Raw genomic sequence first — 16,091 nt, 5'->3', positions numbered from 1 at the left:
AATAGATTCTAACTGTTCAAACAGCTCCTCACTTAATTAGTTTATTATAATAATAGCTCTGTGGTTATTCCAGGGCCCAATCTACGGACATAACTCTTCATTTTTGTTAATGTCGATTTGGTGCTTTTAAGAATTATATTAACTAAAATCGAACGCGCACGGTGTATACTGTATGAGAGCGTCGACTACTAAATCATGAGTTTAACAATAAGAAATAAATAATTCGCAGTGATTAGTGCTCTCAATCTAGTGTGTGCAGTTTAAACGGGTGTTGACCTCTAAAGCTTGATTTTAAAGATAAGAAGCGATTATAGTGATTAGAGCTCAGACTCGAGTCAACTAAAAACTATACCGCCCGTAGGATTGAGCTACAGTCAAGCAGTATTACTACTATTTAAATTATAGTATTTAAAGCAAGTTTCATCACCGCCTTCCTCTTCTCAGCAACAAATTACTTAATATACGACGGATACATGAAATAAAGAGCAATAAAAGTTGAGTACTAATACTTATACTTTTTGTCTTGTTTGTCCTTTGTAAATTATGATCCAAACTAGTTGCTGAGATACGTGGAGTCAGTGACGAAACTTGCTCCAAATGATGTTTTCAAAAACTAATACTTCAGTCAAAATACTTTCTTTACGCCATTAGAATATTGAACGGCTGGCAAGCTACCCGGCTTCGAACCTCCTACCAAACGCACGAAGGACTGCTACGCTCGGGATTAAACAAAAGACAACTTTTTCTGCGTGACATACTCGATGCTGAGACAGAGGCTTAGATTATAATGTTCTTTAGGAGGCGGATCGAGCCTCGCTGATAGCAAGATACACATTCCACGTCGTATTGCACCAGAACCTTGTGCATCAGGACCTAACATCTCATATAATTGAAGCCTCGACTAAAACTGGACAATCTCACGACCAATGAAAATACGTGAATTCGGTAATGAAAACTGCTCCAAATAAAGAAAAATCGGAATTTAGCAAAAAGGAGTTGTTTGTACGATTGGAAAGGCAAGTTTTTGATTTTTTAAACATGTGATACTAGACTCAGTAAATTTAAAACTAACAGTAACACCGTTCTATTGAAAACGACTTTTAGATTACTATACTACATCGGTGAAACCGGCAGGTTCAAAGGAAATAAAGCCTGGGAACACTACAAATCTGTAAGGGATGGCAACAAATCAACAGCAATGGGAAAACATTACCAACAACCTTGAGCCCGAGAATTTGTAGCCAATAGACGAAGTTTAACATTTATCTTAAAACACTTTAACATCAAATTTATAAATGCTGTTCAAGATCAATAAATAATGATACAGTTACTATATCTTTACGTATCACCAGCATATATTTACTGAGCAAATTTCAAAGTAAAGCTTTAAAAGAGCTAATGCCAGATGGCAAGAGAGATAAATTTATACTGCGTCTAGTATAACATGTTAACCATGCTCTGCCATCAAGAAATATCTAAGATAAAACAATTTCATAGGTTTGTCTGTAGGAATTGCTGACTCAGTATAATTGTAAAACTAACGATAACACCGTTCTATTTAAAACGACTTTTATTCTTCCTCATTACCTTGATAACTAAATAAGTTTATTTCACATAAATCTTAATCTTTTATCAAGCTCCTTATACAAAAACCTATCAAGCAGACTATCGACAAAGAACTTAGTACTTACTAAAAATACTTAATTATGGTGTGCTAAAAAAGACTCTCATTTAATTTGCTCAAGAAGAGCTGAACTACGTTGGAAGCTGAAGTACTGGGCAGATAACATAAGAGACACTGATAGCAAGATAATCAGACATGTCAAGCAATCACTTATAAAGTGCACACTGCACACAGTACACTATCAAATGCACAATGGACACTATAAACTATTATATTATTAGTATTAATTAATTAATCACGACGCGATGGCTATATCACTAAGTGTTAGTGTTACTGGTAAGATATGATAATTATTGTTTGGAGACTCTACCAAGATGATAAGATTCACAAGGAAAGACAAATATCTCGGTAGTTATAAAACTAAAACTAAATGTAATAGCAGCTAAAGTAAGTCAATTTGTGAGCGATAGAGACAACACCCTGGCTCCCTATCGGTACCAACATGAATACGCCTTAAATTGCAAACCGACTAGTCGGTACACACAAACGTAAGGAATTCTACGATCAAGCTTGAAGATGAAACACGTTCAAGTAGTTCACAAGGACATAATGACTTACGACGTATAAGCCTATGTTGCTCTAAGAAAATATTGACAGTGTGGCAAAATATCATTAAAATGGTCCGCGGCTGATACATCTATGCATGATATGTGATGGAATGACCCATTAAATTGTCATTTGGAAGACGATAGATTCTACGAATAAAGAGTCGTGAAGAAGATACGATGAGCATGAGAGTTTCAAATATAGTGTAGTATTTATGAAGGAGCAGTATTAGACAGCGTGGTTGAGAAGTTACGGAGGAAAGATTACAGAGTGGTGGTATATTTCATGAGGAAGATATGTACTAAGAAAGGAGCTATTTAAAGATCTCAACTTTAACGCTTCACCATTTCCAAGTTTATATTGTAAACTAAACAATAACAGTGCATTAGTGGACACTGGACAGCACCACATGAGTCGTGTGGTAAAATATGTGGCTATTTACGAGTTAATAACACATTGGAGCTCACTTTTATTTTTTTACCCTGGCTATGAGGGGGGTACTTATGACCATTTTACGAAAAGATAATATTTAAGGAACGAATCATTCAAAAATAATCTTATGTTAATTATGAACCTTTGTCATATCTGCTTTGTACTCGACTAGTCCTCCGTCCTGGTCAGGTTTGCTCAGAAATATCAACTACATTAATATTGAATATACATGTGCCTTAGCTAACAGTAACAATGTACCTTAGCTAACTTACCTCCGTCGAGTTAGCTTAATATTTACTTAACTCTATTGGAACGATTTATTTATAACCATTCTAGACTGTAGACTGGTGATGTTTCAAACAATACCAGGCAGGCTATAGTCACCCTGGTTATACCAAGTTATTACTAGTCTAGAGCAAAAACGGTTGCCATGGTAATACCCTGCCTCTATATCACGTGACGTGCGGTGATACGTAGGAAATGATTGTTACATTGTTCTATAATGGCCATTTTGGCAGTTCCACATCATAAATTGATTGATTAATCAATTGGTTAATACACTTGACTACTGAGCTGAGCAGAGGAGGAGGAGAAAGCTACAGCAATTGCTGAGGCTAAGGAGGAGTTGGAGAGAGCGAGAGAAAATTGCAGTTGTGCTGAGAAAGGGATTAAAAAAGAAGTGTTAGGCGCAGGCGATTCAGAGTTGGAGGTTAGCGAGAGTGAAGGTGATCATGACGGATCAGGGGAAATTTTGAATTCAAAGTTATCCCGAGCAGCTCGATTGAAAAGGTTTGAAAAGGGAGAGGATTTTTCAATGTTTTGTGAGAGATTTTTCTCGTATGTGAGGATCACCAGGATGAAGAGTCCATTTCTGCATGAGCGTTTGCTCCAGAACGTAGACGATAAAACGTATTCAATATTGAGAGCAGTCAGGCTGAGCGACAGGGAGAAGAGTGATCCTGAGCTTTTTTGTGCATTATACAAGCGAGCTATCTATGGCAACGAGGCAACGGCGCTCAAGAATGAACTGCTCAACTGCCGGCAGCGAATGGGGAAGACATAAGTGAGTACGTTTTTCTTTTGAGACAGAAATCGAGTATTGCATACTTGGATGAAACGGTGGCAGAAGAGAATTGTCTTCTTGCCCTTTTACGTGGATTGCGGAGAAAAAAATATGATGCAGCAGCTCAATGTAGCTAGCTTCACATCATGTGGGGAGGCGGTGAGATTAGCAGAGAAGATAGAGGGCGTGGAGAAAATGATGAATGACAATGAGAGTGTGCTTCTTGTTTCTTCAATTTTGAAGCACACGACATTTTCTGACAAACTGACTGTCCACCATCCATGGAACCCATTGAGGAGACTCCCAATAGGGTTAGGGGAGTGAGGAGAGTGAGAAAGGGGGAAGCCTATTCTGCTACGCTAGATATACCCAGGTTGGAGGATGCAGAGCCGGAAGAGGTCTTTAGGGAGAACAGTAGATGGCGAGATATGGAGGATCTTTACAAACAACTCAGGGTAGATAATATTGACATCACTCCTCAGTTGAAGGATGAGTTGAAGAGCTTGCTAGCTGAGAACAGTCATTGTTTCTCCAGAGATAATGAGAGGAGATCAGACAGAGAGAGGAAGATAGAGAGAGACAACGACAGAGACAGAGGGACGTAGCTAGGGAGCAGGAGAGAGCTCGAGCAAGAAGAGAAGCCGATGAGAGACACACAGAGAGAGGAAACGAGATGGAGGGACTTGACAGTCAGGAAACAGATGGTGCGGAGCAGATTAACAGAAGAAGCGAACAGAAGAGAGACACAGCAAGGCTGGAGAGGGCAGCACTTAATAAATTCAAATTGGGATCATCAGGGTTGGGACGTTCGCAGAGAAGGCGAGAGAAGAAGAGCGGACTTGGAGAGGAATAGGGTACACACGAGGAGAGAAAAGATTAGCAGGAGGGAGTCGGCACATCGTAGGTTCTCAGGAAGGAGACTGGAAGAGTTTCGAAGATATGATGCAGAACAGACGGAGCAAACCAGGAGGGAGACAGCATGAAGTGTTCGAGACAGAGGTTACAATGATATCCAGGGAGAGACAGAGGGAGAACATAAGACTCAGCTTGGATGGAATTCCAAGGCCAAGCGCAGATAGTGGACTTTATTTGGGAGATCTGTCTGGGAGAGGAGATAATGCAGGAGTATGGAGGTAGCAGCTGGAAGCGGACAGTAGCAGAGTACCAGAACCTGTATTTATGAGACGGTTGAAGGAGGCGAAGGTGTTGGAAGGGGATATGGACTTTGATGCAGCTACCTTGCCCGAGGGAATTCCCTCTAGGGCAAGGATCATAATCTCAGACATAATGAGCACGGAAATGAATGTATTTGTTCAGAAGCGTTTTTGTTCTGAAGCGTTTTAGCGTTTGGCGCTGCGAATGGAGTTGGCAGGAAAGGAAGTATGCTATGGAATAACGGAACAGCAGCGGGCTGCTGTGGAATGGAGAAACAGGAGGAGCGACACAAAGAAGGAGCGAAAGAAGATAATCGAATTCTATATCAAAAGTCAGGCGGGAGAATTCTCCCGAGGGTGTTGGAACCTAGTGAAGATCATAGAGGACCATGGGGACGACAAAGATGATGTTACAGATGGGATGGCAGAAAAGGAGATGAAGGAGCTGATGAGAGTTGAGACGATTGTGGTTTTTCAGCAACTTGGAGAAATTGATCTAGGATAACGCAAGCAATTGTTTGTGAGGGTATGATTATTTGTTGATTAGTGGGAAACGGTCCATACTGTGTATCAATTGATAGCGCAGATTAGATTGCAAAGTTATCCGTTGCATTGCACCGGAGAACTTCCGCACAATTTTGTGGGGAGGATATGTTGTATGGCCATTTTGGCAGTTGAAGTTCCACATCATAAATTGTATGTGGAACTGTGAGACATGACCTCATAATTGTAACTAGCTGCTCAGTACTGTTGTAGATTATCTTGGATTTCCAAAATAACTTACAGGCTTAAAAGTTGAACACTCTTAATACAGTTAAGGACCGGTGCTGACTGCTGATGGGAATTTCCACGCTCGTGACAACGGAGAGAAGACGGGAGTGGAAGGAATGATGACGCAGGATCTAGAGATAAGAGGAGTCAGTAGAACGAGAACCCGAATCACGAGGGAATATATCACGAGGAGAAATGCCCTAATGCAAATTGCAATAGACTTGAGACTATATATATGCTGAATTGATCGATATCGGTTACTTTTTTATTATCTGGTATCATATTTTGTTGTGGTATCGTATTTTTACCATTGGCACTGCATTTCGTAAACCCATTTAACGAGTTTTACGTCTTCAAACCGCAAAGTCCAAGTATCAGCAAGTCCGAGGGAAATAGCGTTTTATCAACATTCCTAGTTTCTTGCCAGTGTTTTTCATGTGGTACTGGTAGTAGCAGGTGGTTATCGTATCTATTACTACTCTTTAAAAAAACAATACCAGCACCTTACCATGGTAATAAGGCGATAATCAGCCTGGCAATACCCTAGCTACTAACCCGTACTATTACCACTCTAGAATAGGTCTAAGAAGCCCGCTAAATAATTCATGACAAATACAATCAAAGCATCACAAAAACAATCACTCAGCATCCATAGTGCACAATGCAAATGGACTGATGGAGTTGTGACAATTTCAAATAACAGCACTCAAATGAGGTGGTAGTTTAGAGGCATAAAGTTTGGGGCCACAAATAATTTGGTGGAATTTTCTGTGGCGGAGAAAATTGAGCGGAATTAGCTAATTTATTAGAGGCTTGATATCGGGGCCGCGAATCTGTACGGCTTCAAGGGCGATTTTCTGAATCCCATCAAAGCATAGATCTTGTCACATTTGTTGAAAGTAGAGGTGATCTGCAATAGTCAAGTTTAAGGGGGCAGGGGGGGGGGGGGAGAAGATAGGTTTTAAAGGTGGTTCCAGGAGAGCAAAAAGACTGATTTTCAAGAAAATATGTTAACCTCAATTTTCCAACAAATAAAGGGCATATAATAGTTCGGTTCTTTTGCGATATTCAAAACGCGACAACTAGCGCTGGATGGCGACAACTAGCGCTATCCAGCGCTAGTTGTCGCCATCCAGCGCTAGTTGTCGCCATCCAGCGCTAGTTGTCGCTATCCAGCGCTGGAGAACTGGTTATTAGCGAGGTTAAGGCCACAGGGGGGATCCTAGGTCGAAAAAACGTTTTTTGCCAGTTGGCAGACCACGTACTATCTGACGCTTGCACACCACCCTAAGCCCCCCAGAGCGCCTAATTTTTCGTAAAATTGAGGTTAACTATTGCCTTTTTAATCAGTTAACCTCACAAATAACCAGTTCTTAACATTTTGTTGCTCTCATCACAAGTTAAACTTATCAATGGGTATCAATTGCTTAGATGGCAAGTACGTACGGTACAGGGCTTTAAGTACGTACGGTACAGCTACTTTTAAAGGTACGTACCGTACAGGCACTGTAAGGTACAATTTTTTTTCAAATTTTTAGAATTAACTTCAGTGAATTACTTGCAATTTTTGATTAGTATTATCATCATAATTTTTGAGATAGAACTAGAAGTCGAAAATAAACACACAAATTAACCGGTACTACACTACTACTACTTGTAATTATCGTTAAACTCAAAGCTTCATCCTTTTGTTGCAGTATACGAACATCAGCTTTTCAGCTAGCTCAGGTCGCAACCTTAATCTACGCTTGTCCATTGTTATCAACTGGATTTGTACATTTCAGCCTACTTTATTAAGTACGTACCGTACAGCTAATTTAAAGGTACGTACCGTACGTACTTGCCATCTTAGATCAATTGGCCATCCAATGTGAACAGAACTATTATATGTCCTTTATTTGTTGGAAAATTGAGGTTAACATATTTTCTCAGAATCAGTCTTTTGACTCTCCTGAACAATTTATTTACCACCTCAAAAACCTATCTTCTCCTAGAGCTTTTATCTATTTCACCTCAAATTTGGAACTTATGTTCCTGACATAAATTTAAAAGTTTGTTATGTAACGATTGTTGTAATTTTGCTCCTAACTCTTTTTATGAGGTTAACCATTTTAAATTTTGTAACCCACACTCATGGTTAACCTCATATCTCAGCTTTGGAGCAAGATATCATAAATCGTTACATAACAAAAACTCAAAATACCTTGAAGAACATTGTTGCCAAGTTACAAGGTTCTAAGTAATAAACTGAAAAAGGAGATAGATTTTGAACACAATTTCATATAAAGTTTTCATTTACAATAGAATTACAGGTAAACCTCAACATTCTACGCGCAATATCTTCAAATAGGAAACTTTGTTTTCGGTAAGGACGAAAGCATTTGAAAATTTAGATCGAGCTCTACAACATATCTCAAAATCTCAAAATTGACCTCGGACCCCCCCCCCCCCCCCCTGTGGCCTTAACTGATTGAATAGGCATTAGTTAATCTCAATTTTACGATAAACTAGGCGCTCTGGGGAGCTAGGGGTGGTGTGCGAGCGTAGTACGTGGTCTGCCAACTGGCAAAAAATATTTTGTCCACCTCGGAAACCCCCCCCCCCCCTGTGGCCTTAATTGTTTGCTCAACCATGAATACCGATTTCTTGCTTATAAAAAAATACACATAAGGAGCTTGATCATTTAAATATTAACAGGAGAAGCAATCTATCAGATATAGCCTAATTTCTTGCAGGCAAAGATTTTGCAATAAAATGCTATATATAAAATGTGATGAAAAATATGCTATAAAATATGAAGCAATCACATTAACTATCGGAGTGTCAGTATTAAAATAACGACAAGCTTTAACCGCAACATCGCCATGTCACTTTGTCAACGGTAACAAGCACAATTGGTATATAGTATTCTAGAGATAATATTATAGCATTGAGGAGCTGGTAGTTTATTTATTAATTCCACGCGGTCGAGCATATTATTGTCATACCAATAATAGCGCAGTGTTCATGGAGAGTGGATCATACTAACAAGTGTCTCAAACGCCAACCAAATGGCGGCATGCATTGCGGAGAATAGGTATTTACTATTGAAAACGGTGATTCATGGTTCTCATTTATTATTTGACAATGGTAAATAGTCATGTTGGTCAGGAAATTGGGTAAATGACTGTTAAAACAGAAATTCAGATGTTACCAGTAGCATTGGCCTCACAGAATTCCCTTAGAAATAGTTCACATATTAGCATTATATAAACAAAATTGTGGCCATTTTAGAACCCCCTCCGCCAGCCACTTTTCAAACGTAAACAGCTGGTTTACGTAACATGTGAACGATCCCTTACTATAATCTATATAAGTCATTGATTTGAAACTTTAATTAATGATTTTTGGTTCGGTTTGGTGGACAAGCAAACATTTCACATAAGACCAGGATCAGCCAGAATTCTGAGATATGAGATATCGCGATGGAATTCAGCTCGATATGGACTAACATCACCACCAATACCGATATGAACTTAAATAAACCAAGTATTTTTCACAAGCTGACCAAACACGACCTACAGATCGGGTGAAAGAAATGAACACGGTATAGAGAGGTTCACGGTATAGAGAGGTTTTACTGTAATAATACCGATAAGACCACCAATCTTTGTGTTCTTATTAATGAAGACAGGAGACATTGTTGGCCAGTCGGTAAAAATATCAGTAGTAAAGCAAATATAGTGTTTTAGATGAGAACTGAACAGACTGGTGCTGTAACGGGAGTTTGTAAAGCTTCACATAGCTGGCCAATGAAATAGCGGTGTTAAATCTATTAGATGGCGGGACCCACCTCCCATATGATATTGTTACTAGCCGTAAGTAACCTGTAGCACTATACATAGCAAGAACTATGGCAGACAATATCTTCTTTTAGATTAGTTCTCCGTTGAGAGAGTGTGAGCTATAACGCCACATATAAATATGTAAAGTGTGAGACAAAAAACGATACATTTTAATGCAAAGCCAGACTCGCTGGAATTTCAAGCCAGTCTTTGAGAAGCTCTGCTAAGGGTAAAGGCATCACAAAGGTAACCGCACCAAATGTACAAATGAGTATATTTATGAATAAAACAGTGTTTCATGGTACTAGGGTACGTGTATCATGGCTGAGTATGGCTGGACGGAGCTAAAACACAGATTAAACTCGACGTATAACTGGGAGATTATTATGTAAAATCTAATCCTAGAAAGTAGAAACTACTGCAAAATAGGTCGTCTTAAAGGTTGCGAAGCCAGGCCACTGCTAATAGAATAACAAAACAAATTGAAAACACTGTTGAAGTTGTTCCCAAATTAAAGGCGCCCTGACAAAACTGTCAGCATATATGGCTTCAATGGAATGTGAAGCCATATAGCTAAGAGCTCAGAAGAGTTTTAACTCCTTTTTAGTTTAAAAACTAAAAAGGTAACGTCCGTGACGTCAATCAAAGGTACGATGGCAGAGACGGAGACGTCTAATTGTCTAAGGATAGTCCAGAACGTCTAGATTGGATAAGAAAATAAGTGGCCTGTCAGATGCACATATTTTTGTTGTTGTTGAAGTAACAGAAAGTTACTGGAGATGGAACAAAGATCAAACGAGCAGAAAAATAGTGGAAAGTTATAAGAACTACAATTTTGTTTAAAAGTTTGTTAATTGACGGAACAAAATTGTTTATATTGAAAGTGAGCCATGATTGTCTATTTGAAAAAAAAAAGACTGCGTTCATTAATCAAATAATCTGAGCAATTCACGACAAAAATGTTGTTAAATAACATTAAAGTTGAACGAGATAATCTTGCGATTAGCTGTTTGACGAAAATGGTAAGATTTATTGCAATATTCGTACTATTTATTATCTAGAGGTACATAGTATTACTTGTCCCTTAATTTCGATGACAAAATAGCGAGCGTAATACTAATTTGATAAAAGAGTTCATGAATGAATAATAAGAGAGAACACATTTAGTATTGAGCATCACTACGCAAGGATAAAATATTATTATCGCTACGAAACAATATAATCACTATTGTGTCGTAATAATTATCATTATTACGACATAATAAGCTTTCTTTGTTTCATCACACAGTACTTGGGTAGCTAATATCATCAGCCATCTCTCTTACTATTATATAATGTATGTGACAAATTCTCAAGATTAGCATTGAAAATATAAAATCTAATCGAAATTTACCGGCGAAAAATTGTTCCAAAACAAAATGCTGATAAGACGAAGGATAAAATATGAAACCCACCTGGCAAGAAGACGATTTTTCCTGCTAAAACAAACTTATCCTATCACTTATAGATGTTTTAAATAATCCTCCTCCAGGCACCTGGCAAGGGTCTAATTTTTGGAGTACCGTTCTTATCTCAAATACTCTCATATCTCAAATACACTAAGTTATACCCTGTACTAAAGACAATGATGAAATAAGTGATCAAAAGCGTTATAGATTCGGTATTAAGTACTATCAACTACTTAATTACCATTGAAGATTTAGTTATAGTGATACTACTATAGGATTGTGTCGTAATTTGGGGCGCAAAATCTACAAACAATATCACCATCGGTTAAATAACACTGACGTCCACAGAAATGTATACCGGTGTGGCAACCACAGCCTGCTAGTACAGATCATGATGCAGTTAATGTTCTTACAGCTGTAAAACTAGGTGACAGTTTACATAAAGTTCAGAAATTTTCAACTATATTTACTAAACACAGAAATGGGTCGATCTTGATAATTGCTGTAAAGATGGGGTAGTTTATCAGGAATGTTACTGAAGATTATAGGCCGGCCAGACGACCAGGGCCTGGTAAGGAAACCAATTAACAGGCCCTGGCACTCAGTCTGACAGATAACCTAGCAACGGAACTTGTTATAAAGATCTAACAATGGGACGGCCACGGTCCCATATATAATGTTAATAACGAGATAATATTCGTAAATTAGCTGATAATTAAAAGTTAAGTGTCAGACAAGGAAAAAGAGTGCAAGTAAAGACTAAAGATCGACTAGTGCAAAACGGCAAACCATGAGACGACAAAAATATAGTAGTAAGACAACAAAGTACTTACCATTAAGAGCACATGGCAAATTAGCGGCAATAACCACAGACTCGAACACAGTCTGTCACGTGATCAGATACAGCATATCACGTGATCAGGTAAAGTTTTGTTCTAGTACTAACTTTGACACGCTCTCTATCTTAGACACTCAGCCACCTTTTGGATAATTTCCCTAAACTATCTTATTAAATTGTTATTATAAACCTGTAAAGACATACCTAAATATTCACTGTGCCTGCCAAGACTGGCTGGTAAAAAGTTTAAAGTGTAACAACTTACAATTATTAGGTGAGCTGGACTCTTAGCTATACTATTGTCAAATCCCTATCAGTTCGTAAACACTGTTAAGGAAAATGACGGCCCCGATATATAGTAGTTTAGTAACAGCTAATTCAAGATGGTGCCTACCACTACCATACAAACAAAGGGTTATAAACCTGTTCCAGAAGGAACACTTGTGCAGCGAAATGTCTATACCTTGATAGTGTAGATAATTGACGATACTGCTGCCCGTCAAAGTTATTAGCGGAATCTAGACTGAAAATTTTGTCTACTAATAACCAAGAAACTCATGCAATGTAACTGTGTAGATTATATTATAAAGCTGCTATTAATTAAGTGTAATCAGAGAATAGAGGGTGGATCTGAAAAGTGGCACATCTTCTCGAGCCGGAGAAGCATGACCAGTGATATAGGATGCGGTATGATAATCAAAGCAAAAGTGTGGGAAGCGCAGTAGTTTCGACGAACTGTTCTGCAGTGGACAATCCAACTTTTGACGGATGGTTTCGCAGCAAAGAACGAATAACGCAAACGCAAATCACAAACGAACGAAGGCCAAGGGCAAATAAAAGATAGCACCTGAATAACACGGACCTCACGAGGTCAATGGTCCGTGTTTTGAAACGGGTTAGACAAATGTAACCAATTCTGTGCGATATTTAAATTTTATTTATTTCTTGATTTTGTAAAATATATGATAGGTCTATATTAGAGCATAGCACATGAGCCGATGTGGTGCCCCAGAATAGTGTCGATGTTATCGAAGAACTATTTGAATTAGTTAATGTTACTACCCCTTGCTTGTAGTGAGGGTATAGTAAACTATGATAACTATGCGTTTGCCACTTAACTAAGTTGAACTATATAAGATACATGTTCTGAAATAAGAGTAATATAACAAGGATGACAACTCCACCAGCTTCTTGGTATCGTTAAGCTTTTGACAAACATGGCCTTAAAATCCCTACCACAACAGATTGTGGTCGCAAATCGTCCAGGAATACGGTCAATTGCCCTCAGAATTCCAACAACCGACAACAATCCTGATCCATAAGGATGCAGCAACTTAATTAGAATAGTGGTTCAGTGAAATCTGTTGTTGGACTACCAGATTGCTATGCTCAGCCTAATAACTGATATTAACTCAGGAGCGACTCTAACAGTCAGTAACAGTTTCGCTTCTTAGGTTACCGCTACAATCCTAGTCTCGGTGTAAATGGCAGTAACTTTTCAGCGTGGCTCCGGTGGTAACATCACAGTATATTTCACGAACAACAACGAGATTCTTATAAATGAAGATCGAAGCTGCTCGGTATTTAGGTAAACCACCAACTGACCAATGAACTTCATTGAAAGGATAAAACATTCACCACAACAGTACGCAGGGATAAAATTCAGCGGAAATATTAGCAAAGAATGCGACCTAATTAACTGGCTAGGTTAATACTCATCCCTACGTCCTCTCAATTAAGTTTAATAATTTCCAACATTACAGTCTTCAATAAAATTACACAGATCAAATAGCTCAATATTAGTTTTTGTTCATCCTTTATAGGGTAATTACTTATAAAGAATTAATGAATTTAGCTTACCATAAGGAGCTTGTAACTTCTACAAGATGAAAGTTGTGTAGAGCGTGCCTCTTCTGGAGATATATCGAGAGAGTTGAGCCGATGTCCGTCTTCTTCACCCTGTAACTTTACGGTTACTTTAAGTATCTCAAATAACCAAAAGAATTTTAGTTCCTCGTGAACTAAATGCAGCTTATATTAGATCAACTATCAAGTAAGAATAAGACAGGGAGAGAAAAGTAATAACATACCCATATGACATGTCTTTAATTTCTTTATCATCCATATTCTGAAAAGACGTATTTGTTCATAAAAATTTCAAAATATTTTAACAAAACTGTGTAAAAAACTAATAAACCGATAAAGTCAAACTTGTAAAGAAGTGATCATCAAGAAAAGAAGGCGAAGGAGCATTTTAATTTCAACAGGTGCAAATTTTGGGGTATTTTGTTACCTTGTCTCTTCTTTAATTATCCCTTTTATGAAAAAGCTACGATCGCGAAAAGTGGTTAAAATAAAATCGTGAACTGATGAAATACGAACTATCGAAAAAAAAGTGATCTAAATTAGAGGGATAGGTATTGAATAATGAATATGCTCCTTTATAAAACACCCTGCTATTTAGTTGATGGGGGTTGGAATATGTATGAAATATCCCCGATATTCCTGGTTTTAGTTGTACACGATTAGATCATTATAGGAACACGATTCTGACTGTAATTTAAATCAAACTTACTCTCATTGAAGTAATTATCTATATGCCAAGTTCTTAAATATCCTGATTGGTTACAATATTGGAGCACTCATCACTTTTTTTTCGATTAGTATGCTATTTGGGTATTGACATTTCGTTACTCTAATGGTGTTCAAATGGTATGAGTGATAATCTCTTTTAGATATTTTAGATATAATATCATAGCCTACGCGTTACCATGACAACAAAATACGACTTTGAGACCAGTAAATTAGTATCGAGTTTCATCGCACGGCCCGCTTACAGAGCTGAAAGTGCATCTCATTATGGTATTTTTGTGTTATTCTAGATGCTATCCAGGGTTACCGTTTCTTGGTTTTAATTGAGGGAGCGACAAATGAGGAACTTGGTATTTTTGAATAATGAATGACATACCACCTACTAAGCATAAACTATAAGGCTAGAGCTATATGTTTTTGAATCAATTATAAAATCAATACAAACAAGATGCCGAAACCAATGCAAATTATAAGTTCAATAGACATATTATTATATGCCAATTGCCGGACAGAGCGAAGCGTCGCTGTAAAATGAGAAAGCAATACATCAAATGTTTGAGCTTGTTACAGAGCAGTTAGAGCAACATGGATGTGTTCTTTGCATGATAAGTGATCGAAAATATCCGCATGATAAATTCTTCTGAATTCACAAATTTTCACATAACTATTTCTGTCTAGTGCAGGCACCGGTATCTTTGACTATTAGAATATTTTTGTGATGTTAACATTTTTTCTCAAAGTCTCCCCACACTCGGTGAGCACTGAGCCACACATTTACAACAACGCTTAACCTCATCAAAGCATAATATTCTGCCACAATAATCTGCATTCTCTGCCACAATATACAATATTTATTTGTGGTATTACCCACTTACTCCGCCTCGTGTACTTTACACTGAGTATTGAGCTAGCAGTGGTTTTATTTGAGCATTTACCCACGCTTTATCTTGTCTCACATGCTTAGGTCTTAACAAAATGATCATTATACTACTATTCATACTACATGATTTATTTTGTTAAAATGGTTTGCGGTTGAAATGTTTTCAAGATTTCAAGATTTTATGCATGGACACTAGCTCAATAGTAACTTAAGATCGTGAAGCTGAGGAGTGTGTATTAAGTTTGCTCTCTCAATTGAGCGAGCTAGTCAGCTAGATATTAGAACACGTTGAGACTGTATCAGCGTGATATCAAGCAGAATAAAGCTGTGTTACAATGAAATGTGTTTGATATAGAACACGAGACGTGTGACTACTGACAAAGGTTCAGACCTCAGCTACTAGAACACTACAACACTAGAACACTACAACACTACAACACTACTCTTACTAACAAGAGAACAAGCCGGCGCTAGTCTGATAACTAGAAAAGTAGAAGGACACATTGCACAATTGCGAGCACTAGCTTGACATTTAGCAATTGTTATATACGTGTTATACAGTACAGATCAGTGAGTCATTAATCCAATATGCTTGGAGGGGTTGCATGCACATGCGTGGTTAGCTCTGATGAGTTATTAAAGTCAGATTGTTCAATAACATGAGCGAATGTTTTGTCAAATTTATTAAGTAAGTAATTATGTTTTCTAACGGTTGTGAAGCTATTGTTCCCCGTTGATCAATAAAATATCATGCTAAATTATATACGATATAAAGATGTCCGTGTATGTGGCCAATTCAGTGTGGGTTGCTTGGGTGTACCGGGTACCCCCTGAAGTGTGGTTACTAACGGAGCCCGAT

General features: G+C 38.0%; 2 protein-coding genes across 2 annotated transcripts in view; one reads left to right on the top strand and one right to left on the bottom strand.

Annotated features, from left to right (window-relative positions):
• Positions 1 to 16,091, bottom strand: part of LOC134823921 (uncharacterized) — a 29,710-nt gene that overhangs the window by 11,130 nt on the left and 2,489 nt on the right. Inside the window, exons 4-5 of the mRNA XM_063835520.1 lie at positions 13,851 to 13,888; positions 13,621 to 13,719 (exon numbers count right to left, since the gene is read on the bottom strand). Of these exons, the coding sequence (XP_063691590.1) occupies positions 13,621 to 13,719; positions 13,851 to 13,888 (137 nt within the window). The remainder of the gene's footprint in view (positions 1 to 13,620; positions 13,720 to 13,850; positions 13,889 to 16,091) is intronic.
• The window catches only part of LOC134823913 (sentrin-specific protease 1-like), a 34,990-nt gene continuing 25,296 nt past the window's right edge, over positions 6,398 to 16,091 (top strand). The window contains exon 1 of the mRNA XM_063835513.1: positions 6,398 to 6,408. The gene's annotated coding sequence lies outside the window, so the exon portion shown is untranslated. The remainder of the gene's footprint in view (positions 6,409 to 16,091) is intronic.

The sequence above is a fragment of the Bolinopsis microptera genome, chromosome 1, assembly GCF_026151205.1.
Source record: "Bolinopsis microptera isolate Bmic1 chromosome 1, MBARI_Bmic_1.0, whole genome shotgun sequence".
Taxonomy (NCBI): domain Eukaryota; kingdom Metazoa; phylum Ctenophora; class Tentaculata; order Lobata; family Bolinopsidae; genus Bolinopsis; species Bolinopsis microptera.
This window is presented reverse-complemented; position numbering and strand designations above follow the sequence as displayed.